Genomic DNA, 25,735 nt, shown 5'->3' with positions numbered 1-25,735 from the left:
AAAGCTGACAGGAAAAGAAGTAAGAAAGCACATTGCCGCTTCTCTCCTTTTGCCTAATCTAACATATTCTCCTTCCATCCTTAACAACATCAAAGTGACCTAGCAAAACTAACTTCAGCAATGTTACTGCAAAGTAGCACAATTCACTACCAGCCTTCAAGTCCAGCCCAGCAATATGCTGCCCTAAGGAAATTACAGTGTTTGGAATTATTATCTAACCTATTCACACCTTTCCACAAATCCATAACGTTGTGTATAAATGCAACAACTGCCCACTCATTTCCAACCTCTTACAAATATATAATCCTTCCAGGCCACTATGTTCATCAGACAAATTCCTATTATATGTATCCAAACCCAGCAATCCTGCTGGCAAATCCCTACTCTCCCACCATCACAAAAAAAATAAATCACATATCTTTCTATCAACTTTTCCAACAGAGTAGTCCGTAACATTTGTAGAGGAAAATGGGAAACATGTCTAATAGACAACTATATAGTGAAAGCAGATAAGGTACACATACTAAGCCTAGAGTACTTGGCAACAGTTCTCACTCCTACTCACAAACTCTGGCTAATGTACAATGCATGTAGTGTACCTATGTCCTGTGTATGTATTCTACCTATGTTCCAAATTTCCGCTGTACACCACAAATCTATTAATTACCTTTATTCTTAAATTAATGTTTTCATGTTTCTTCTCTCCACTGTAACTGTTGATGTGTTGCATACCACTGTAAAAACATGACTAATGTAATTTGTGTGTATACTGATCATGTCTAAATATCTAAATGTATCCGTAATTATTTTTCTGTGTGGAGCTTTTCTCCCTGGGCCTCTGCTGAAAAAGGGCCTATTTGGCTCACTCAGACACCCTCGGTTATCAAATGTAAAATAAATAAATAAATATACAAAGTTAAGCATCACTCAGCAAAGCTCATACTCTACTTAACATTTGCAAATGATAATCCCACCCTAGAGAAGAACCCGCATTCCATGATCTAACTTAATCATTAAGGCTTCTTTGGACCTAGACTGTCAGAGTATCTTCCATTCTTGTAGAAAGCTTTCCAGTCTTAATAGGATATAAAATAAATCTGTGATGTTTTGTCATAAATGAATCCACATACTCTAACATGGGTTTTGTCTTTGTCTTCCATTAGAAACCTCATTTTTCAAGGCATTATAAAAGATGCGTAAATTACCACAAAAAATACCAACACTTTTGCACACGGGCTCAGAAATGCAATGAGCACAGGTGTTTAAGAATGCAATCGAAGAGGACATACTTGCAATAATAGCTTTTAAGGCAGTTCAGATACCACTGGCAGAAGGGCAGAACATTGCACAGTTTTAATCCTAGAGGATGAGAATGCTGTAAATGAAAAGCTGTGGAATTTATTCTTAGGTCAGCAAAATTACTTTCAACTCTAATGCTGTTAATCACATCTTGGTGCCAAGGCTTGAGAGCACCAGTAGAGTGGTAATATTTTTGGATGAGATACTAAACCATGCTCAAAGCCAAGTGTACAACAACAACTTGATTAATGTCAGAAGTTGCAGGATTATGAACTTCTTGATCTCTGTTACTGTCACAGAACTTGCAAAATGGGAAGCATTTAAGGTACCGCATCCTGTATGAAAAGCACTGCACTAGTTTAATGGCATCCTGTGTTTGGAATAGTACTCTGTGCAAGAGCACATAGAATAGTGAAAAGAAATGAGTTTTTATAATTAAATGTGAAAGCTGTGTTCTGATTAGAAAAACACACCTACAAACATATATATATTTAAATATAAAACTGTTTATCTAATCGACGGGCCACTGAAGTGGAACCTACTTAAAATTACTAACCTGACTATACTCCTGTGACTTCAGAATTGGTTATTTTATTTTTTGTGAAGGTAAGCTTTTTCCTCTCATCTGCATCATCCTATGGCCATCTATCCAGTGCCCAACATCCATCACAGAGTCTACCATCCAACTCCTAAACCCCCCCCAGACTTTCTCTGGTATGGCACTGGGGCTGAGATCTTAATGGCAATACTGTGGATCTGTCCATCTACATCTGTCAGGCTGTGGGTCACTTTGTCCTACCCAGTTATTCCACTTTCATAATGATCTATGTGGTAATGTCTGCGGGGTAGACATGCAATTGTGACTTTGGGCATATTGCCTCACCTTGACAGTAGCTCAGCAATGACACCACACTATCCCACTTGTTTTGACCATGCCTCCCAGTTGTGACATTCCCTGCCTGCAGGAGACAACCACAGAACCAGCCTCCCACCAGGATTGGTAATGCCCATCCCTTCCTGCTGTTGTTTCGTTGCCTGGGCTGTAGTCGGAGCTTTATTCATGTAGGCCACTGGAGAGGCCTAGCATTAGTTATTTTAATTATGAGTGAATTGTCACAGTGGCAAGCCCGCTTATAACACAAAATATTTACCTTATTGTAACTTTGGTTTTCAGTTAGGTGTTAGGTAGATTTTCCCTTAAGCAATCTGTTAACCTTGTAAACCATGCTTTGTAAATACATATTAGTAGAAATACTTTCAAAATGTTCATTCAGAAAGATAAAAGTGAGTATTTTCTTGAACTCTTTCACTTTACTTCATATGATCCAACGCTGTTTTGGTCAGGTAAGTAATAACCACTATGTCTTGAAAAAGAAAGATGATTAACTTCTTTTCCAGTTAATACCAATTACTTCTTTACAAACCCTGTTTTCAGAATACTTAATCAAACCTAGTGCTGTCACCATCAGACTAACCAATGCCAGGATGTGTGCTATAGCACCATTCTGTGATTATGATGCCTTTGCATGTTTCTCAGAGAATCACAAATTCCTTGTATCTGCATCAAATACATCCTATTACATCAGATGACATAAAATAAAAAACCATGGTGCCTCATGATGAGCTAACATTCTAACTGCAATGTTGAAAATGTGAAAGAAAGAACTGGCCATACTTAATCAGCTGTACCAAGACAGAACAACTACGCCATGATTCAGCTGTTAGACAGAGTTAGTCCTCATTCTCATCTCTCCTGTTTCAGGCAGTAATATTATTAACACTCTTCCTGCAAAACACATTGTGTGGATAGACATCATTTCAATGGCTGCAGAGTTATCTACTTCCCAATGGTTTTCTTCACCCAGATTGGCATGGTGTTTAACTGAACCACAGAGGCGACACTGTCTGAATGGTAGATCACACTGGAAGTTTTTGAATAAGAATAGGTGAGTGCAGCTACACCTTTTATCTATCCATTCAGTAGCTGCTTCATATAGAAGTATTTGAAAACTATGCAAAGTGGGTTAAAGCTAGACCCCTAGTTTTTGCTGCATGCTGCACTTCTGTGCTCACTCTTTGACTCCTTGCCTTTTATTTTTTTGCATTTGTCAATACTTCGTATGCTTTGTGCTCAGGTAAAGCTAATACAGTGTGCAGATCATAAAGCCATTATTGCCAGCAGAAAAAATCTTGAAGCAACATGCAGTTGTTTATATTAATCTCTGCCTGTGCTTTAGTCTATGCCCAACATAACCACCCTTTACTTGATTCACAACAAAACAATAAACAAGTTGTTTATGCCTTATTTGGTCAGTCAGTGTCAGTATTTTTAATTCAGTCCATTCATTCACCTTTTATTGAAACTTCAACATCTTTTAAGTGTGTGAGTTCTACTAGAAAACAAAATATACTTTAAGGACCATAAAATAACACTAACAACAGGTGTACAAGATACTTAGAACCCTCTACATACCAACAAGATGCAATACTCTACAGTTTTGTCATATCCCCATCCCTTTAATTCAGTAACTAAAGCTGATACATAACCATAAAAAACTTAGCTTCCATAAAAGGTGTAACATTTAGAACACTTCACTGTATTTCAATCACATGACTTGTCCACATTAAAGAATAAAGTAGAATTATCCAAAGTGATCATTAATGTATCAATTACTTTATACCATTAGCAGCCATTAGTTGTAAATCTAATGGAAAAGCAAACTCCTGAGAAATTTTGTGGCCAGTAAATTTGGTTATTTTAGCTGTACATTGAACTAGTAACAAATTTGAAGATGCTGCATTCAGCATTCACATCTTTAAGATTTGAATTTGTAGAACGTCTGTTGTATACTCCGCCGATAACTCTCCTTTGACAAATTAGAAATTATTAATTAAATTTTATCATATTCATGTGCAATTAGTTATCTAACATCTTACACATGTTGCATCTCAAAAACTGTCCTGCAAGCGATGAATACAAAAAAATAATGAATATATACATCTGTAAAGTTGCATGTATATATGCATTTTGTGCACATTTTTCTTGGCTGGATACTCTGGCTTCCATGCACATTTGCAAAATGTGCCATATATTTGCTGTTCTCCAAATTGTCCATAGATGTTTGTGTGTTGTGTTGCAGATATGGGATTCCTGTGATGGGCTGGCATCTTGTTTGGAATTACTTCCTCTGCCATGTTCCATGTGAATGGTGTAACATTCCCCCAAGGCCTTCAACTGAGTTAAGTGGGTAACCAGAGCATGAGATGATAAATGCATATCTTGATGAAAGAAAGTATAATTTATTGGATCATCTAGTTATTTCACTAATACTGAGTAGTAATTCCAGCTTCCACATAGTAATAAACTATGATCCCTGTATTTGAAGTTGTTATTCATACCAATATATTTTTGCATAAACTTAAGAACTAGTAGAGATTTTCTTCCACGGCCACCACTGAAACTAGACCTAGAGTCTATTGGACTAACTTACTTAATAAGACAAAATACAGTAATTTGTGCCACTAATGGTGCATGCAAAAGATCATGTGGTAGTTTTCAAACTAAGTATAGACATATTTATTAAAAAAATAAAATTACCACATCATGTTCTGTTACCATGGAATGGGTCTATATTATATTTTTGAAAGCCGACAATATCAAATCCGATATTGTCGACACGAGAATAGCGAATGCTGAGAATATTGAACATGTAAACGGAAATCTCCGTCAGGGGAAATTTCCATTTACTGCAATGTAGTGCAGTCTCAGAGTTGGTATATTTAAGTAGCAGGGGGTGTGGGGGATGCGGGGGAGCTTGCCCCCCCTGCTTAAACCCATTAGGGTATTTTGGGGGGGGGTTATTATCAGTTCGATAGTTGAAGACATCGACCATATGGTGTTCAATGTTTTCAACCTTCGAGCTTAAAATATAGACCCCCATAGAACAAACATGCTTTTGATCTCTTATTGTTTGTCTCTCAGAGTCCATTTTTTTTTCTAATCTTCAACGTGTTCTAGTATAGCTGCTTTAAATACTTTCATAACAGGTGTAAAGAAAATATTCTCATGTCTGCTGTTATAGAAACTGTACCTGATGTAACTCACATCTGTCCCTGATTTCACATAATTTCACAAATTTTGCAATTTCCCTCATAAAATATCGATGTCCTTGTAAATCACTCAGGAATTATTCAGTCAGTTATGCCATTCATTAATGCTTCGTAGAATTTCTTATTTTTAAAAAAATATACGTTGATGTAAATCTTGTTGTTCTACTGACTTTAAATGAATCAGATTATTTGCTCCTGATTTTGGTCCAGAATTCTCGAGCAAAGTACTTGAGAAGTACAAATGTAAGTACTAATGTAAGTACTGTGGGCATTAACTTCAGAATGGGAGAGAAGGAAATGACATGCGTAATAATTGTATCAAATACACTTTTTTTGAAGGTTTGTCATTCCCTAAAATTATTTTCTCATGCAAATGTTTTGTCAGTTATCCCAGTTTAGTCTGAACTATAGCTAAGTTTATGAATGTTTTTATGGTAGCATGCAGAAAAAAACATTTCTCACTGTTATAGGTCTGTTATACGTCTGTAATTAATATTAATGGGTCTCAAGCAAGTTCTGGCAACGCATAAATCGATTAAGCACATCTATGTAATTAGCAATTAACTTTATTCCGCAAGCAAACTTTACTCATTTTTTAGGGTTTAGTCAAATTGTAAAATATATATAAAACTGAAAGCCATTATATCGCAGTAAATTTACATTGTTAAAAACAATCCGTTATCTTGCTTAGACATAAATCTGCTGCGTATAAATTGCACTACAGTTGTCCATTATTAATGAGCCCACATAGGCTTGAGATGGTTTCTGGCCCTGGGCTTTGCCATACTTTGTTCCATAGTCATATGAGCATACTGGGATTATAACATTTCTTCTTTTGTCTTCTTTTTCCCTGTAATTATTGGCATTAATTAATTATCAGCTTGGGAATAAATGTTTTAGGAACAGTTTAAAGGTTTTCTTTTTTATAATTTAAGTGGTCCATCATTTTTCATGTTTACCTCAACTTGGTAATCACATCATATAAACACAATAATAACATAAGCTCTGTTTGAATGGATTTTGGCTTATATTAATAATGGGTTTAGCTTGACTGAGTAACTTACTCTCAAGTTCTCTTGAATAACCTGAAAGTGGAGTTTAACAAAATACTTAAGTAGAGGGAAGCATAAGCTTTGTTTAATAATCTCCACTTTTTAAATGTTTTAAAGCTGTACATTCCTTTAGTCATTTTGTTTTACTGCTGTTTTGTTTATTATACTCTCTTAAATATTGTTATGCCCTGAGGTTTGTAATAAATTACAAGCACGTTGAAAACATTTCAAGTACTTTAAATACCCAGTTTGTCTGTCAACTTATTTTAATGCATTTTATAATTTCTGTTATTTTGTGAGAGAGAAACTGGATTTCTTCAGAAAGTTCTAAAGCATCAGCTATTGTCTAGCTGTGCTCAGCTGTGGCAATGACGTCATTACCAGAAGTCAGCATTTTTTGTTTCATAATTATTTGCTGGTTATCATTTATTTAATTTTATTTTATTTTATATGGGAGGCATCACAAACGCCTCCTAAAGAATAATGAAATAGGCGGGTATACTGAAGCATTATCTACCATATCTTTCCCATTTATTAAATGTAATAATGTGCTGTTTTATATTAAAACACAAAACCATTTAGTATTTATATTCCTACAGCATGATCAGAAAAATGATTGGTTAACTTGGTCTTTTTTCTATGGGAAGTTGCATGCAGCAAGCTTTTTTTGGATTAACTGGTAATAGTATAATAGCAGAGTATAAGACTTTTACATAGCTATCATTTTAAGTGGATGGATTTTATTCTTGATGTACATTCATTAGTCTACCATACTATAAATGGAATAAAACCATATAATAATTGTTCAGCAGTGTGATGTCCCCTGTCTGTGCCAGTAATCAAGGAGCCTGAATCCTGCCACTGCCACCAGTATGTGATGTCCCCACTCTGGGCCAGTAATCAAGGAGCCTGAATCCTCACTGCTGATACTGGAGAGACACATTCACTTGGAATACAAATGGATACACTCAGTATTTACAGATGCAGACCTCTCTGTATCAAGCACAATTTCCCTTAAGAGCACACAGGGAACACACTCATCCTGGGGTCTGGATTTCTGTCTCTGTCTCTCCCCAAATCTCCAGTAGGGCTTCCCACTGGCACAGCAGTAGAGTTAAGTCCTCAGCTGAGTGTCCAAGCCAAGTCCTTCACCACTCTCTCTGTGAAACCAGTGCTTCATGTCCATGCCCCAAGTAGCTGACACATACACTCTTTGAGATAGAATTTTCACACACACACACACACACACACACACACACACACACACACACACACACACACACACACACCTGGGAAAGGCTGGCACATATTACCCGCTCTACCAACTTTGCCCAGATTATAAGGTAGATTCACTGCCACCAGGCAGTTACTATAAATCTCTTAAAAGGGTATACAATTATACTGAGTGAAATTAATATTAATACAAATGGTAATGTTGACCAAACAGCCAGGCTTTCAGGATTGGCCAGAGTTATCACCAAATGAATATATGCAGATACTCTCAAAACTGAAATATTTTCTAAAAAGGACAAACCACAATGAAAAGTTTAAATATATTTAATAATAAATAATAAAAGAACATGAAAATATGAAATATCTGTTTACAGTGAACACCAGAGTTTCAACCACCGCAAATATTAAAATAACACAGATGAATAGATTCACACATACACAGATACAGAAAAACAGTACTTAACTAATCTCACTATATTTTCCTGATTAATCTAAGGAGTTACTATTTCCTGGTTCACTTACTAGAGCAAGGCAAGATGAAGTAGTGAGTGTTCTTCCTTCCTTGTCAGGTTCCAAAATCAGAATGGTCAGTCTGACTGAGGGACTTCTCAGTATAATATCTAAAAATTATTTCTGGGGTGGCTTACAGAATGACATCATGTCAGGTCATTGACTCTCTTTCTCACAATATCACCAACACTAGAAGCTGCCAAGATTTCAGCACTTATGTGTTACCATACACATAGATAGTGCTTTGTTCAGATCTGCTGCAGCTCCTAGAGGTCATAAAACAATTTCAACACTTTTGTTCCTCCTACAGAGCTACTAAGCCAGGCCTCTCACAGACATTTCATCTCCGCAATCAGAGCTGTAAGATACAAACATTTTGGCCTAATTTAATTTCAGCAAATTTCCAAAGTTAGCTGGGACTGAGCTTAACATCTTCTCTTCCAGTATCCCTTGTTGAAACATACATTTTTAAACAGTTACAATAACAATTGTACATTTCTTTACTCTCCAGCAGGGCACACTGTTGATACATTTTTAACACAAGCAGCTTTACAAATATGTTTTCAACAGAAGTATCTGTACAAATCAGTTTGATATTCAAATAATATATAATTATTTACAAAATTCCAGCTAGCTGTACTGGCATATATTATACATCCACTGCCTTACTTCTCCTGGCATGGCTGGCAATAGCTTACATTGTCACAAGCAGACATCTGTGTCTCCATTTATGCTGTAGTTGTATTTGCAGGTATAAGCTGTAACTCTTTTTTGAAAACATTTCAAGTTGCCTTTCATTCTAATTGTATGAAAATATATTTGTAAAATATATATATATGCCTCATTTCCACACATTTTGAAAAGATTAATATCATTGCATGTTATCCCAGGAAGTACTGCTTTAGGGATTCAGTGGATGCATGCTATTTCTCAATCCTGTACCTCAGCAGTTACCTCACACTTCCCAAATTACTTTTCAAAAAATTGGAACGCCATTCCTCTTTGAAGTAAATTAGCAGCCTAAATTCATTTTTAAAACAGTCCCAAAGTAGTATATGTTAAATATATTACCCTGCTCCTGTTTTTCTCCTTGTTAAGCCAACTTAACGTAATCCATCCTAAGAGTTGGTGCTCACAAATTTCTAAAATCAATAGTCATGCATCACATGAATTTATCTTTTCATTTCTTCATCCCATTCTGGTCATTTCACATCTGTACCTTTTTTTACAAAACATCATTTTACATGCTGTTGAAATTTACAAAACTACCAACAAACTATAAAATTCACAATAAAAAGTGGCAGGACCCAGAAACAGCAACTAGTCCAACTTTATTCACTAGGACAAACCACCACATGAGTGCTTTCATCTGTGATAAATAGACTTCATCAGATGAAATACACTTGAATACTCCACCATATTTAAAACCCATCCCATCAACATGTGAATTCCAATGTATCACATTTAAAGAGGCCATACACAATTGTAAACATTGTATAATGCATCACATAATACTAGCAGAACCACTTAAAAACATACTTAGAAAAGACGAAAAAAATGATTAAACAGCCATTAAAGTAATTATATATATATATATATATATATATATATATCGAGAGAGAGAGATATCTGAAAAGCTTTAAGCTTTAAAACTGGCTGAACAGATATCAACTCATTTAAGCCTGGACTCAGACTTGCATTACATTTCAATTGCCACAGCAGTTCCTTTTTATCCAAATGCAACCCCAAAGGACCACCCCTTGGATTTTCAATCAACAAAATAAATTTAAAACAATGTGTAGGATGCAATTTAGTATGCCTAGCCAAAGCATTTGTTTCTTGTGCTTTAGAAATGGCATACATATGTTCCTTTATCCTATCTTTTAATGCCCTTTCCATCATGCCCACATAAAAAGATGTGCAAGACTCACATATGGCTGCATACACCACTCTTTCTGTATTGCAGTTATAATTCCCTTGCATTTGATAAACCTTCCCATTGCTAGCAAATCCCTGGGTATATTTTATATAGGGGCAAGCTCTACAAAACCCACATCTTTGCATAGTAAAATCTTGATTGTCTTGAAGAATACAATGATGAAGTCTGTTTATCACAGACAAAAGTGCTAACCGTGGTTGTTCTAGTGAATAAAGTTGGACTAGTTGCCATTCTGGGTCCTGCCACTTTTTATTGTGGATCCTTTTACATGCTACCATCCTTCACTCTCCTCCTCCTCTCACATATAACACTTACTATTTCTAAATTTTGTTTTTTCTTTTTTCTCTATTCTAAGTTTTTAACTTATATTTCCAGTTTTATTTTCTCTACCCCTTTTTTTTATTTTTATTTTTTTACTTTTCTTTCTTCAACTCCCATTTTCTTACTGCAAATCTACCAACCTGCATCTTAACTGTTATTCAGTAGTTTACGTACTGTACCCACTTGATAAGGAGGATTGCCTTCATTGATCCGGGAAGCTGAGTTGCAGTTTAGTTTACGTACTGTAATGAATACTGTTTTTTTCTTAACTTATACTTTATTCTCTCTATTATTATCCTTGTAACCTAGTATAATTGTAGCTCAATCATTTTAGTGGTATAGGATATTATGAAAAAATTACATCACATTACCTTGATGTTTTACAATTGCATCATACAGAATTATATACTACATCTTTCTTTGTTTTACACTTTGTATCTTTATCTTACATGACTCCATATTGTTTTCTAACTCTTAACAAATGTAAGCATTGATTGTAAATTGTATTTTTGTATTGGACCTTTTCTCCCTGTGCTTCCACTGAAAAGGTGTCTGTTTAGACCCACTTAGACTTACCTGGTAAACAAATGGCAATAAATGCCACATGAATCATTTATATGATCGTTGATTTATATGGCTAGTTGTTTCAAAGCGTGCAGCTTTGGAGGTCTTTCTTCCTTTCCCGGTGATTAAATTAGAATACTAATGATATGGGACCATTTTCAGACAGGATTCATTTGCTTACTACAGAACTCAAAATACGCTGCATTCATAGTTTGCACGAATATTTCCAATGTTGACAAAAGATGTTAGAAACTATTGTAACCATGTATTGAGACATGCTTTCATTTGCTAGCTGGTATTAAAGTATTAGTTTGTTTAGGTTGTACCACAGACACTGACAAGACTGCATGCTGGTTTATGGATTTTTTTTTGTTATCAAGTCGTAATTTAAGTATAAACATAAGCATTTTAGTTTGTGGGTATGTATAATCTTACAAACATAGTATTTATTAAAAATATGATTGAAAGTTTTGTTATATTATTAGAGGATATGTGGACTCTTTTGAATCCAGTATCTGTATGTGATATACAGTTTTTTTTTTAAATCATATACAGAATTTAATAATTAACAGCTTTGATATGTATTGTATTAATTAAGGTAACCTACTGGACACTTACCGCTAATATATTCTTGCTTAGATGGAAATGAGGCAGTCCAAGAAAGGCTAGTTAAAATTATTTGATTTCAATATCAGAATCTGAAGAAGGTTGTTATGGTTAGAGGAACAGAATGGCCATTTTATGTAGGTTTAAGTGCTGTCCAGGAGTGAAGTATTTTTCAGAACAAGCAGATGTGCAAAAAAACAGAAGCAGAGTTTCAAGACACTGCTTACTGACAATATGTGGTCTCGGATATCAGCCTAGGTGAAGAGGTAGTAAGTTTGGATACCGTCTGGGAAATCAGTAATATGAGGGACTAATTTGTTAATTATAACAGTGATGACTGATATTTATATGTATTAGACAAGCATGTCAGCCATATGGTGATTCATATGGTCTTTTTCCTTATCTGTTATGTAACCCATGTTTCTGTAAATATATATTCATATGGTCTTTATCTGTTATGTAACCCATGTTTCTTGTAAATATATATTCATATGGTCTTTATCTGTTATGTAACCCATGTTTCTGTAAACATTTATCTAGTCATCTGTGTTGCATTGAAATAAAATACAGTTAGATTTTAACTCTAGGCATTTCATATGAAACTTTCTGCAGTTATTATGGTAAACCAGCAATGCATCAATCAAATTTAGTAGGGGATGTAGTTCAAGGCCAATTTTATGTTGTGCAACAGGTTACAAGGTCATTCTTCAAAAGCAGTTATTAAAAACTTGATTATTTCTTTTGTTTTCAATTAGTTTTGCCAGCCTGGGGGATGGCAGCTGTCCAGAGAACGAAAGCCGCCAACATTTTTTGTGGTGATTCTGACAGACAGCGACTCTGAACGCCATTACTGTGCATGCCTGACTTTCTATGAAGCAGAGATCAACCTTCAGGTAAATAATATATTTAATTTTTCCCGTATCTTAAGAATGAGCAAAATAAAAGTTGTTCATGCATTGCTTTTGTCTTAAGGTCTTTCAGTAATACTTTCGTCACATTTCCTGGTAATATGTGCAAAGTGAACTAATTGCATGTCCTTAACAGCAGGTGGTCAGCCGAGAACATAATGCTTTTTCTTAGTACTGCACAGATGTGTGCTGCATTTTTAATACACGACAGCTGAATTATGAATACTTTTAACAATATTTTTAACACAGATTTGCAAGCATGACACATTTATTTTTCTATTGGCCAAATATCTTATATACCCATTAGTAACCAAATGAAAAACATTGTAATCAGTGTCTGTTTTATAAATTCCTCTCTAATCATGAGGCACTTTTGTCTGTTTCATAGTGTACATTTTTCAGGACCAGATTTCCATAAGCCAAGTAAAAAAGAAAAAAAAATAGCATTGCTTGGAGCTGTGTCCTTACATGAACTAGAAAACTACTGTTTTTTTTTCTGTTGCATTTGTATGTCATAGCTATGTAAAATCTTTTAAAGTAATGTGTTTTTCTCATATGGTTGTTCTGAAGTTTTCTTATTCAAACATAATGGCTAAGGAATAAACAGAAAAATTAAGATAGTAGCTGTCTTTATTTTATCCATCAGAAAATGACCTCCGTAGGTTAACCACTGGCATGAGTAATGTCAGTCCTGCAGATGTAGCGTTTCTTTTAAAGGAAGCTTGATTGCATTCTTTTGATTGATCCGACCAGCATACACTGTAGGTTGAGTTGTCCCGTATGGGACGTATTTCACCACATAATACGGAAATAAGGGGAAGTAAAAACAGGACAGCACTAAACCAGGGAGATAAACCTAAACGTGAGGAAAACTAGGTTCGACGTGATATCTTTCGTTGTAAATCTCAGCATTTATATCATTGAGTTTCTAGTGTTAAGAAATGCAAGCAGGGAATTGTGGCTTAATATTTACTTGGTCTTAAGTACGTGCATTTGATCGCATTCCTTAAGCTCACTGTGGAAGTGCAGTATAGTATGGTGCTATTAAATTCCAATAATGAGGTTTTTTTCCGATAATAGTGACATAAAAAGTAATCATTTTATGTCTTGATTATGAATTTTGTACCCCATAATGATATAAAGTATAGTTCCTAAATTCATGTTATTCTTTTATGCTTTGTTTAATGTAATAGTTATTTTAGAGCATTACTATAATGTTGCAGAGAGAGCCATGACTAAAAGACTTGGTCTCGACAGTTAAGGAAAGTGGCTTGGCTTATTCGTCATGTGGTCATTTGTAGTATTCGTATGGGTATTAGCCTATTGTGAATGTACTGTCACGTGATAGTTTGTAGTATTTGTTATGCTAGCGATCATGAATATACCATCATGTGGTAGTTTGTAGTATTCGTATTGGTGTTAGCTGATTGTGAATGTATACCTAGGCGTGCGTGCACTGCCACTTGTAGCAGATAAATGCTAGACAGCATAAAATGACCACATGATGGACCATTTGTCTGACAAGCCTGCGTAATGTGTAACTTATCAGTACTATTGTAATTAGGGACGCTTGGCAGCATTATTACATGACAGAAAAATAATTTTTATTAGCCTCTGTTAGATTCCTACCTGCTTTTGTCCCTCATGTTATTTGAGGAGTTACAGGACTTTGTCCCCTTTTAGTGACCTGCCTCAAAGTAAAAGTATTTGGCAGGAAGTTGACCATGCCTAGCTCCTAAAATATTGTGTTAGTTTATACCTGTTTGATGATATTGTATAGAAATGTGACATGATAGGGAGGCTTTAATGGTCACAGATGTTTGTTGAATAGTATAGTTTCTACCTGTATGTTTTACACCTTGCTCACCAAAGTGTATAGCTGCCATAGTGACTGTAACAGTAAATTATACAGCCCTGTGGTACAGAGGGATAAAGGCCTTACTGTGCACCAGATGACCAATGATCGAGTAGCATCAGAGGTGCTGGAGGGACTGCATGAGGAAGGATGGATGTGAATGGCCCATACTAACTCTCCCATCCTTGGGGAAAGGGTGCTGCCAAGTCTTACTGCAATGCCATTAAAAACCTGGTGAGCTTTGTACTGCAAGCAATGTACCACTTGTTTTGTAGGTTGTGTGTATGAGGATGTATGCATGTACTTCCAGAAACAGTGATAGTGGGGGTATCAAGGCTACCTTGGAGTTGAAGGGGGTTATGGCCTGCTCTCTACCAGCCATGCATTGCTGCACCAGCATCCTCACCATGGATTGGGTGGAACCTGGGGTAGGCTGAGGCTGCTTGTTAGAAGTGGTGAACAAGGACAGGAGGTGGTGGCAGCAAAAGGTCAGCTACAGGGAGGGGGAGATAGAAATATATCAGCCGTATGAAGTCAGATAGAAATATATCAGCCATATGAAGTCAGATACATGAAAGCATCCGGGATGAAAACAAACCTCTTCATTTCAATGTTCCCTAGATATGCTCTTGGATAGTACATTAAGGTTATACCAATAATATCTTGTTGGTTGGTAGTACAAGCAGAGTAATGATTTCAGATATTAAGGTTATCTACCTAAAGGAGTATTATAGGTCCAAGGCATTCACTCCTTAAAATCTGTAAATTCTTTCTTCTGTGGTACAAAAGTGGTTCAGAATTATTTTGTTTGTTTCTTTCGGCTTTTCCCGGTTAGGGGTCGCCACAGCGGAATTCCGATCCACTAATGATTGGCAGTAGATTTTGACGTGCTGGCTTGCCGGGCCTAAAGCACAACCTTCAATAAAGGAACGCCCATTCACGCATATCGCCACACAGAAGACGCGCTAACGGAGAATCGAACGGGCAAACGTCTAACTGTGAGGCAACAACACTACTGCAGCACCACCACCGCAGTGTCAGGAAATATGCATTTAGTTATAATTGGCTCTTCTCTTTTCCTGATGCACTGTACTTTATTTATGCACATTTTCAAAACAGTTTTGTTCTTAAAGCATTTTTGTTAAAGTATCCATGATTAGTTTGACGGAAGGTGTAGGATGATGATAGAGAAACAGCTTGACCTAAATGTAAAATTTTTAGCAGTGTGACCTCTTGAGCAGCTTGTATTCTTGTAGGATATCTGACATGAAGAAAAAGAAAATATTTGAGCCATGTTGGATAAAACTCATTTTAGACCTTTCCTGAGAGTAGGGGGCAGTATGAACACCCAGCTATTTAGAACTGTTTTATTTTTTTATTGTTTAAGTAGCTCATGTTTGCTGATTTTGTCATGGAGTGATAGAATTATCTGTGCCCGTTATCTGCATTTACTTTGTATGCTGCGCGATTGCCATGTTCTTGTAAGATGTCCATAACCTGCGAGAGTGATCTAAAGTAAACCTGAATGTAATACATATGAATTTTCTTACCTGCTGACATAATTACTTTATTTTATGACTGTTGTATTGCATGTTGTAGTTGTTTTAAAAAATATGTTGCAAGAAATGGAGAAAACAAACTACTTTTTACCTTGTAACACTAGTTACATAGAATGATTCTAAAAGTTTACTCAAAGTTTTAATATATGCTCTTGATTGTGCAGGGTCTATTTTATATATTCGAACACTTAAACGTTCGAATCACTAAAGACCGAACTTTAGCGATCGAACATTTAAATGTTTGAATATTTAAAAAAAAAAAAAAAAACTAATCAAAAAAATAAATAAATAAAGGGTGTAAGCAGGGGGACAAGCTCACCAGCTACTTAAATATACCAACTCCATGATCGTGCTACATTGTAGGAAATGGGAAATTTTCCATTTCCACACTGTAGCACACTGAAGTGCGATCTCGGAGTTGGTATATTTAAGTAGCGGGGGATGTGGGGGTGCAGGTGAGCTTGCCCCCCTGCTTGCACCCTTTACTTTTTTTTTTTTTTATAAATATTTATTTTTAATATATTTGAACATTTAATAGTTCGATCACTAAAGTTCGATCTTTAGTGATTCGAACAATTAAGCGTTCGAATGTATAAAATAGACCCGATTGTGCATACATGTTAAAACTGCATCCACTAATATCATGTGAAGAATAAGTATTATTTGTTTTAGAATAATCCAACTAGCTCTTTCGTATTTGTCTGACTCTAGGTGAGTACAGGCAGACAGGTGCAGCTTCAAATTCTATATGTATTTTTTGTTATTGATGTCATTTACCTGTCGGTCCTATAGAAGTGACCTGTCAGTCCTATAGAAGTGACCTAACAGTCCTATTGAAGTATATACTGGAGAACTAAAGTAGGTCAGTTTAAAATAGCAAGGGAAAGGCATTTCCTGATTTATGTAGGACAAGATATAAGCGATCATGTGTCAGTTGATATAAGTCAGGGGAGTTTATAACTAAAAACTGTGCGGGCATGACTTGTTTCAGACATACTTTTTCTACAAATGGAATAATATTGGTCTTTGCAGCAGGTATTCTTTATTGCACACATTCTGCTATGGAGCCATGCAAGTACAACTCGCAGTGTACACCTCTACAGAAAGAAAAACAAACTGCAAAACAATGAGCCCTTTTTAACTGTCTTCCAAATATTGTATTTCTTAATACTTAAGCAGTAGGCAACTGTGGGTCACAGAACTGTTCCCTATGTACCCACAAATAACACTGTGCAACCTACTCCACTCTTTTTAACGTTTGGTATTGTTCCATGTTCACACTTCTATATTTTGTATTCTGTGCATTTCTAGATCCTTCTGCAGTTTTAGGATTTATACAACACTGAAAAATAGTTATTTTAAGTTTTTTTATTCTTCAAAGGAAACTGTACTTCCAGCAACTTGCAGTGTGAATGAGTTTTTTAAATCTACCTTAGTCTCCATAATTTCTTTTTATGAATCTGAATGTTTGTAATACCTGCCCCCCCCCCCATCTATTAATCAGAATTATTGAATCTTGAAAGTTTCTGTTTTCCAAAGTTAACAGTACCATAACATTTCTTCAGAAGCTAAGCAAGCATTTCTCTTTGCTTATTTTGCAGGCTAGGTAAACTTTCCATATCAATAACTATTGCTGCCAGTAACAGAGCTGTGATATCCTGGCATATACCATTTATTTATGAAAATCAGTACTGTACATTGTCAAACTGTAAAGTAATACATTGGAGAAGAAAGGTGGTTCTTGTCAAACAGATATCCACCTATACATACATTATTTTAACCTTTATAAGCCTAGTCATAGAACTCACATGCATCTCACAAGTTATTCTGCCTTATAGGTTATTTTAAGGAGGTGTATGTAAGTTATGGCATGATCTAATGGCTACCTCTGTCCATCAAAGACATAGGTGTCATACAAGTGGTGAATTTCCAGTATCCCATCCAGTGGTCTGTGTTGCACTTGAATACAGTTAAAGAAGGGCTCTGCTTCACATGGATGGGGAGCCTATTCCAGAGAATGGGGATTTTCCGAGATACATACCTGTCCCTCCAGCATGTCCTACTTAAGTTGAAAGCAAAGTTTAAATCCTCAGATCTAGTAGTTCTGGTGCTGTTTGTTTGTGGATATAGAAAAGGTCATTAAATTACAAACATTCCTTATACGATTCTTCATCAGGCTTCTAGAAAAAAAGTAGAAATTGTATGATATACATTTGTTTTGTCTGTTCTAGTTGCACTTTTTGGACTCTGTTATGGATTTTTTACAGCAACATGGAAGATGCATTGTATACTCACTGTTGCTAAAGTGTCACTGGACAATCCAGCAGGGTTATAAGAAATGTTGTCAGTCTGAGATCTGGCTGTTGACTCAAGGCCACCAGCAAGAAGGCGTGCACATGTGTGCATGGGCTCTAATGTTATTCTGTTTTTAATACATGCACACTTATATAGCATAGAGACTGCTGAGCCTGGGAATTTAACTGCCAGTGGTGTTGTTTTATACATTATTTGTATACCAGTTGCTTTTAGTTGCAGAGTTTTTCAAAAATTCAGAGCAGGAGGCAAATTAAAGGCAGGCTGACATTAAGCACTACTAGGGAACAGAGGTACTATGGTATTGTCTCAGGAGGGACTCAAATTCCTGACCTCTGGTCTAGAGAGGGTCCTGGAAGGATTCTTTAGAAAATGATGACTGAAGAAGGAGGGCAGTGTGGGTGGTGTCCCAGAAAATAAGTAGGACTTGATGGAATTACCCCTACTAGCATTAAAAAAAAAGATGGAATTACCCCTACTTGTATAGTAAAGGGCTCTGTTGGGCAAAAAAAGAAGATATCTGCAAGTACTGTTTAAGTTACTCACCAACCTTCAGAAAAGCCCCAGGAATTCAAAAAATACTGTAATTCTGTTGATCACTAAACATGAACTTTCGAAAATAAATCCAGCAATACATTGGTGACTGAGTTTTTCTGCTGTTATTACTCTTCATTTTTGCACTTTCTTTGTAACTAAACCTTAACTTAAACTGAAAAAACAATTCTCAAAACTGTTTCTATTACTAAAAAATGTAAATAGCATATGCATTTCCCTTTTTTCGATCTCTGTTTATACATATATTTATATGTGTGTGTATATAAACATATGTGTGTATTTATATATACGTGTATGTGCTTTTTAGATACATATATATATATATATATATATATATATATATATATATATATATATGTGTGTGTGTGTGTGTGTGTGTGTGTACACAGACATATACCCATGTAAGTAAAGTGTTTACTTGAATCTAGCAGTACCAGTTAGTGGTGAAGCTGTGTCCTTAGTGTGCCACCTCTTGATAATGAAGTGTATACATTTTCCACTAATATTGCCTAATGTGATCTACTTCCCTTTGTTTCCTTTATATTTATGATGTTACACAGATCGACGTGAAATATGGTAGTCCAATAACATTTCCTGTTTTCTTCATTTATTTCAACTTTTCTGCAAACCCTCAGCAGGCAGAGGAAGGGATGGTGCAAAAACCTCGGTGAGGGAGTGTTACCACCCTGTTTATGTCAGACTCTGGTGTGTTGCTTCTGGCAGTGATTTGTGATTAACTGTCAGTAAAATAATGAATACAAATAAATTATCAAACAGCTGTTAGCAAATATTTAAAACATTGTCAGTGGGGCAGCTCACATGAAGTGAAGAAATAGCTGGTATTATATTTTATGTCCATTAATAATCATCACAGCAAGAAGAAATAGTCCTGTACAGCTACACACAAATAAAAAATTCATATTTAAAGATGGCAGCCCGTAGCTCTTTCAGTTTCTGAAGTTTAAGGGCACGCTGTGCACTAAATCAGTCCTAGTCAGAATGGTGATACTAAACATATTCCTGAAAATGGGAAAAATATTCAAATGCAAACGTTCCCATTGGATGACAATTTATATTTAAAAGTCAGCAGTTTTGCCTGTCAGTCTTTGTAGTTTGAAGCAGTAAGAATTTCCTCAGTCACTGTCTGTCTAGTCACATATGTGAAGTGTACACACAGGATGGCTTCAGATTACTTTTCTTATTCATTAAGAAGGCACACCTAATTATGAGGAGTGCAACAGTTGTGTTCACTGTGTAGGAGCATGAGATTGACAAACATATATGTGATTATTCGAGTCAGACACTGAATACGTAAGGGGCTAGCTGGTAGATTGTGTACGCCGTTACTTGTGCTTGACAAACAGTATTGTCAGGTGCTGGGAACTATTCTGAAATATAGTTCAAAATCCAACTTTAATGACAGATGTCATGAGGGGAGTCTACAGGTGCCCTTTACCCTATGTTGTTAGTAGGGACATTGAAACTGAATTCCTAAGAGTAGCCCTGGTGGATGCCTTTAAATCAATGAAGTAATTAATGCTATTTTTATTTCATTTCACTAGGTTAAAAAATGCAAATGCTCTTACAGTTTGCATTACATATCAGGTTGTACTCTGAGGGTTTTCTTGGTTCCTCTGAGTGGTTGCGGCAAGTAAGTATAGTATTATAGAAGTATATAAAGAAAATGTAAGAAACACTGAAAAATGGGACATCTAAATTGTTTAATTTTCTCTATATGTATTGACAGAAGATAATGGCCCAACATGATGTGGTAGCTTCGTGCAGCAGTGTAAGGCAGAACTGCTGATACAAAATGATTTTCTTCATTCCTACCTTAAGTTTTGACATATTTGCCTTGGTGTTTCCTGATAATTTGAGTGAAATTAAATGGCAGATTATTTTCTCATTAGCTAATTCCCTGTATTGATTCTTAGCTCATGTGGAATGTATGTGTCCTTCTAATGTCTGTGTGCATTTTCAGTGGAATCTTTGTGGTTTTCTCACACATTACTCAGACATGCTGGTAGGTGAGTTGGTGGTGATTTAGTGTCTCCAGATAGATATACAAGTTTGAGCATGAGACTTTCATTGCAATGCAATGTACTGGCTTCCCATTTAGTCCTGCTTCCTGCTTTGGGCTAATTACTACTTGTATGGACTGTAACCTTGACCATGCCACCCACATTACAAAAAAAAAACATTTCTAGAAATGTCCGCAATGACAGTCATAATCATTCATCATCAACGCCCCTCCTTTTTCCATTTTCTGCATGGGATTAGAGTGATGTGTCAGTGATCACCATCTCTCTCTATTCAGTACTGCTGTCTTACCACCTTCAACACTCATGCCTGACAGTTAAAGGCTTTATCTCACCCAATCCATTCCTGTCTTTGCTAGATGCCCTCGAAGTTCTTCATGTTTCAGTGTTGCAGTCATCACACTTGGGTTATCTGCCTGCAGGTAGACCTTAGTCAGCCTAAATACCAGAGTCTTAGGATTTCTGCATCGGATGCTGTCGCTTCTTCCATGATGTCAGGTTATCAGGGGTATAAAACAGGCAGCCGATGTCATTACAGCAGTCTTCCTTGCAGAGGAGGAGCCCGAAACAAAAGCAGTTCACAAGTGCCGGTCGGCCGCTAGCTGAAATTTTTGTTTTTGAGTTTGTAATCCTGAAGTCTTCTAAAGCTAAGTTCCCCATTGGGGATCCTTTTTTCTTGCTTGAACCAATGTCAGAAAAAATTAACAATTGTCTTGCCTGTGGAAAGCAAATACCTCACAGAGATTTTCATTCCTACTGCATCACCTGTTTAGACCAAGACCACAACATCCCTCACTGTAGATTGTGTGCCTTGTTTAACGCCCAAACCATTCATCGTCAGGCTATCTTTGTCACTAAATTCTTTCGCTCCCGTTCTCCATATTCTGAAATGGCTTCGGTAAGCCATCCAACTACTGATCTTCCTAAAAAACGTAAAGATAAAGACAGAGACAGGCCGCATTGGTCCAAAACTGCTGATGATGTTTCCATTAAGTTAGTCGCCAGTCCACCGGTACTCAGCTAGGCACCTTTGCAGCCCCTGATGCCCACTAATACAGATTTGCAGGCCTCTGCTGAGACCCATTCAGAGTCTGGTATGTCACAAGATGCTTCTTCGACTATGGAACCTACGGATGTCTCTACCTTGGATGGGTCCGGAGCCGCTGTGCATGCACCGGCTTCTTAGGGTGTATTCCGACCTACTGATGTTCGAATTAAACCGACGACTTCATTTTTAGATAAAACTACCGAGTTTCTGAGGTCCAGAGTACGCACTATGCCTAGGAAACCAATGACCAAAGCATATGCTCAAGCTCCCATGCCATAAAAACAAATGCTTAGAATGGCTGAAGACCTTATTACCCTAATTAGGGGAAGCCAGCCTTCCCCTGCTAAGGGACAAAGAATTGAGTTTCATTCTGATTCTACAGACCATGAGTCCGATGACTCTGACCCTTCTGATTATCATGACATGCCCTTATCAACTTATGAGGATTCAGATGCAGAGGAATCCATTCCCTCTGCCTCACCTCCAGAGGATTTTTCTTTTGGTGAAACCTTGCATACTTTAAGAGATCATTTCCACTGGGAATGCCAGGACTACCAGCAGACCAAAAAGAGACTCAGAGAATTTTTAGAGTTGCCTCAGCATAGGCCTCTAGCTATACCCCCTGTCCTAGATGTTGTAGATGATGTTTTTATGGAATCCAGTCTTACTCCAGATACTTTACCCCCAGCCCCTAGGAAACCTGACAGGTACTACAGAGTACCTGATTCCCACAAATTTCTCTTCAAGAATCCTACTGCGGATCCAGAGACCATTTCCCAGGGACCTAAAGGTATTAAGGCTACTACAGCCAAAAATTCTACCCCTTCAGACAGGGATTCCAGAGCTTTAGACAGATGGGGTAAGAAGGTATATACCTCTGCAATTCTTACCATTATGACATTGAATTGCCAGTTTCACATGTTGAAGTACCAGCAGCATATTATGGAACTAATTAAACAAAAAATGGTGTTACTTCCATATTGTGCAGAAAATAAAGATTTACAGGAGCTAATGCATTCTGCAAACCAAGTTAGTAAGCATACTTTGCAGTGTGGCTTTGATGCCCTAGAAGCATCTTGCAGGGTTGCAGTCACTGGGTCTGTACTGAGAAGGCATGCTTGGTTGAAGGAACAAACCTTGCCAGATCATGTCAAATCCAAATTACTAGACACTCCTTTAAATAAGGACTGTTTATTTGGCACCAAAGCAGAAGATGTTCTTAAAAAGATGGAAGAAAAAGCTAAATCTATGCAAACTGTTAAAGAATTCTTACAAGTGCAACCACCTACATTCAGTAGGCATTAGCCTTCTAAAATCTAGTCTTTTCCAGCCCCTTCCAGGCCTTCTCAGACCAAACCCAGGGGAAACAGGCCACCCAGACTACAGTCTCAAGGTATGCAGAGATATAAACAATGGAGTGCCCCCACCTCAAAAACAGGGAGTGGTAAGCCACCCCCTTATGGAAAAAGTTCACAATGACTTCTCAGTTATCCTTCCCAGCCCTGCTCAATTACTTGTGTCCCTAGTAGGAAAACTTGCCCTTCATGCAAAAAACTGGATGTCTATTACTCAGGACAGATGGGTCCTAAACATTGTATCCCGGGGGTACAGATTATACTTCCATACACTGCCAACCCCAAGTGGGTTTCCAGACCTTCCTCCAAACCAGTGGGCAGAGGCTCAAAAGCAAGTACTTTCCCTGCTCAATATCAGAGCTATTCAACCTGTTCTAGTAGAACAAAGGGGGCAGGTTTTCTACTCCAGACTTTTCCTGGTGACAAGAAAAGAGGGCTCTTGGCGCCCAATCCTGTCAACTCTCAACAACTTTCTGGTGGTCCCAAAATTCAAGATGCTTACCCTGCAACATCTTCTCCCTATGCTAGCCAAGGATGCCTGGTTAGTCACTCTAGACTTAAAAGAAGCTTATCTGCACATCCCTATAAGGGAGTCATATAGAAAATATCTACGCTTCAGGGCAGGCTCTATGCACTATCAGTTCTCTGCACTTCCCTTTGGCTTATCTACTGCGGCCAGAGTATTCAGAAAGTGCCTGGCTCCAGCCATTGCATACTACAGGCAGAGAAATATCCAAATTGTCCCATACTGGGATGACTGCCTGATTCAGGCGGACAGTCAGGAATTGCTACTTCAGCACCTGGCAATTGTAAAAAGCCTTCTCTCTTTATTGGGGTACACCATCAACGAAAAGAAATCACAACTGGTGCCCAGTCAAAAGATTGTATTCCTGGGAGCAAGCTTGGACACAGCTTCTCAGATGGCATTTCTCACTTCAGAAAAATAGGTCTGACAAACTACTTCAAACAAATGGCCACCAGAACCCGGCTATCTGCAAGAAAAATGCTGCATGCCCTAGGGTTCATGGACTCATGTATTCTGCTAATTCCATATGGAAGACTGCATATGAGGAAACTTCAGTGGTACTTAAAAAGTCTTTGGTGCCAGCATTCTCTGGACCTGGAAACAGTCATTCCAATCATACCTTGTCTAAGGGTAGAGTTCCTTTGGTGCAACCACAGCAAGGGACTGCTTTTCACTCAACCCCTCACCGCCCAAACACTGACAACAGATGCATCAGACTATGCATGGGGGGGCTCACATGGCAGGCAAATGCATTCTGGGCCACTGGAGCCCAGCCCAAATTCTTCTGCACATCAATCAAAAAGAGATGCTAGCTGTACAGAATGCTCTGACAGCCTTCAAATACCTAATCCTTCCAGGACAACTGATTATAAAAAAGACAACACCACAATTATGTGGTACATAAACAAGCAGGGGGGGACCCATTCTCACCTACTGTGCAGGCTAGCCATGGCCCTGTGGAACACAGCCTTGAGCAACTAAGTGCATCTACAAGCTCAGTTCCTGCCAGGCAAACAAAATTCACTGGCAGACGACTTGAGCAGAAATCTCCTAGACCCACACGAGTGGAAATTGGAGCCCAACACCTTCAACCTTCAGATCCAGTGATGAGAGACACCGGAGGTGGACCTATTTGCCTGCCCAGAGAACCACCAGTTGAGCAAATTCTGCACCAGAAACCCTCACGGCAGGACCTGGAAGGTGGATGCCCTATCCTTTCAATGGGAAAAACTCTCAATTTATGCCTTTCCCCCTGTGACCCTCCTCTCAGAAGTACTACTCAAGATAAAATAGGACAGGCCAAGGGCAATTCTTATTGTCCCAGACTGGCCACGCCAGCACTGGTACCCACTCTTGCACAGTCTGACAACAGTGCCACCCTGGCACCTTCACCAGACACCTAACCTGCTGTCCCAGCAGGAGGGACAGATCTTGCTTCCACAATTGCAATCCCTAAACCTTGCAGCCTGGCTTATCCCTTGAATATACCACCAGCACCCATCAGCAAGCAGGTGCTGGAGGTCATTCTTGAAGCCAGAAGGCCTTGTACTAGGAAATCCTATGCTGAAAAGTGGAAAAGAAATTATTTTTTGAATCAGTCTCAAGGGAGGGGACACAGCAGTGCCCTACTTACCTCTAATCCTGGATTACCTAGCAGAGCTACTCCACAGAGGCCTATCCTTCTCCTCCACAAAGATTCATGCCTCTGCCATCTCAACTCGTTATAATACTGAGCCATCTCTATTTTCTCACCCTCTCATCAAACAGTTCCTGAGAGGGGCTAACAGCTTAAGGCCCCCTAGGAGAGCACCGACTCCTGCCCTGGGACCTTAACTTTGTACTGGAAATGCTCATGCTTCCCCCTTTTGAACCTGTTGCCTTAGCAGAGTTAAAATTCCTCTCTTGGAAAACAGCTTTGCTTTTAGCCGTAACTTCAGCAAGAA

General features: G+C 37.6%; 1 protein-coding gene across 1 annotated transcript in view; it reads left to right on the top strand.

Moving 5' to 3' along the window:
* Positions 1-25,735, top strand: part of SBF2 (SET binding factor 2) — a 3,151,758-nt gene that overhangs the window by 1,128,601 nt on the left and 1,997,422 nt on the right. Inside the window, exon 3 of the mRNA XM_044058929.1 lies at positions 12,390-12,527. Coding sequence (XP_043914864.1) covers positions 12,390-12,527 — 138 coding nt within the window. The remainder of the gene's footprint in view (positions 1-12,389; positions 12,528-25,735) is intronic.

The sequence above is a fragment of the Protopterus annectens genome, chromosome 17.part0, assembly GCF_019279795.1.
Source record: "Protopterus annectens isolate FY-2018-M chromosome 17.part0, PAN1.0, whole genome shotgun sequence".
Lineage (NCBI taxonomy): Eukaryota > Metazoa > Chordata > Ceratodontiformes > Protopteridae > Protopterus > Protopterus annectens.
The sequence above is the reverse complement of the archived record's forward strand: the minus strand, read 5'-3'. Positions and strand labels throughout refer to the sequence as shown.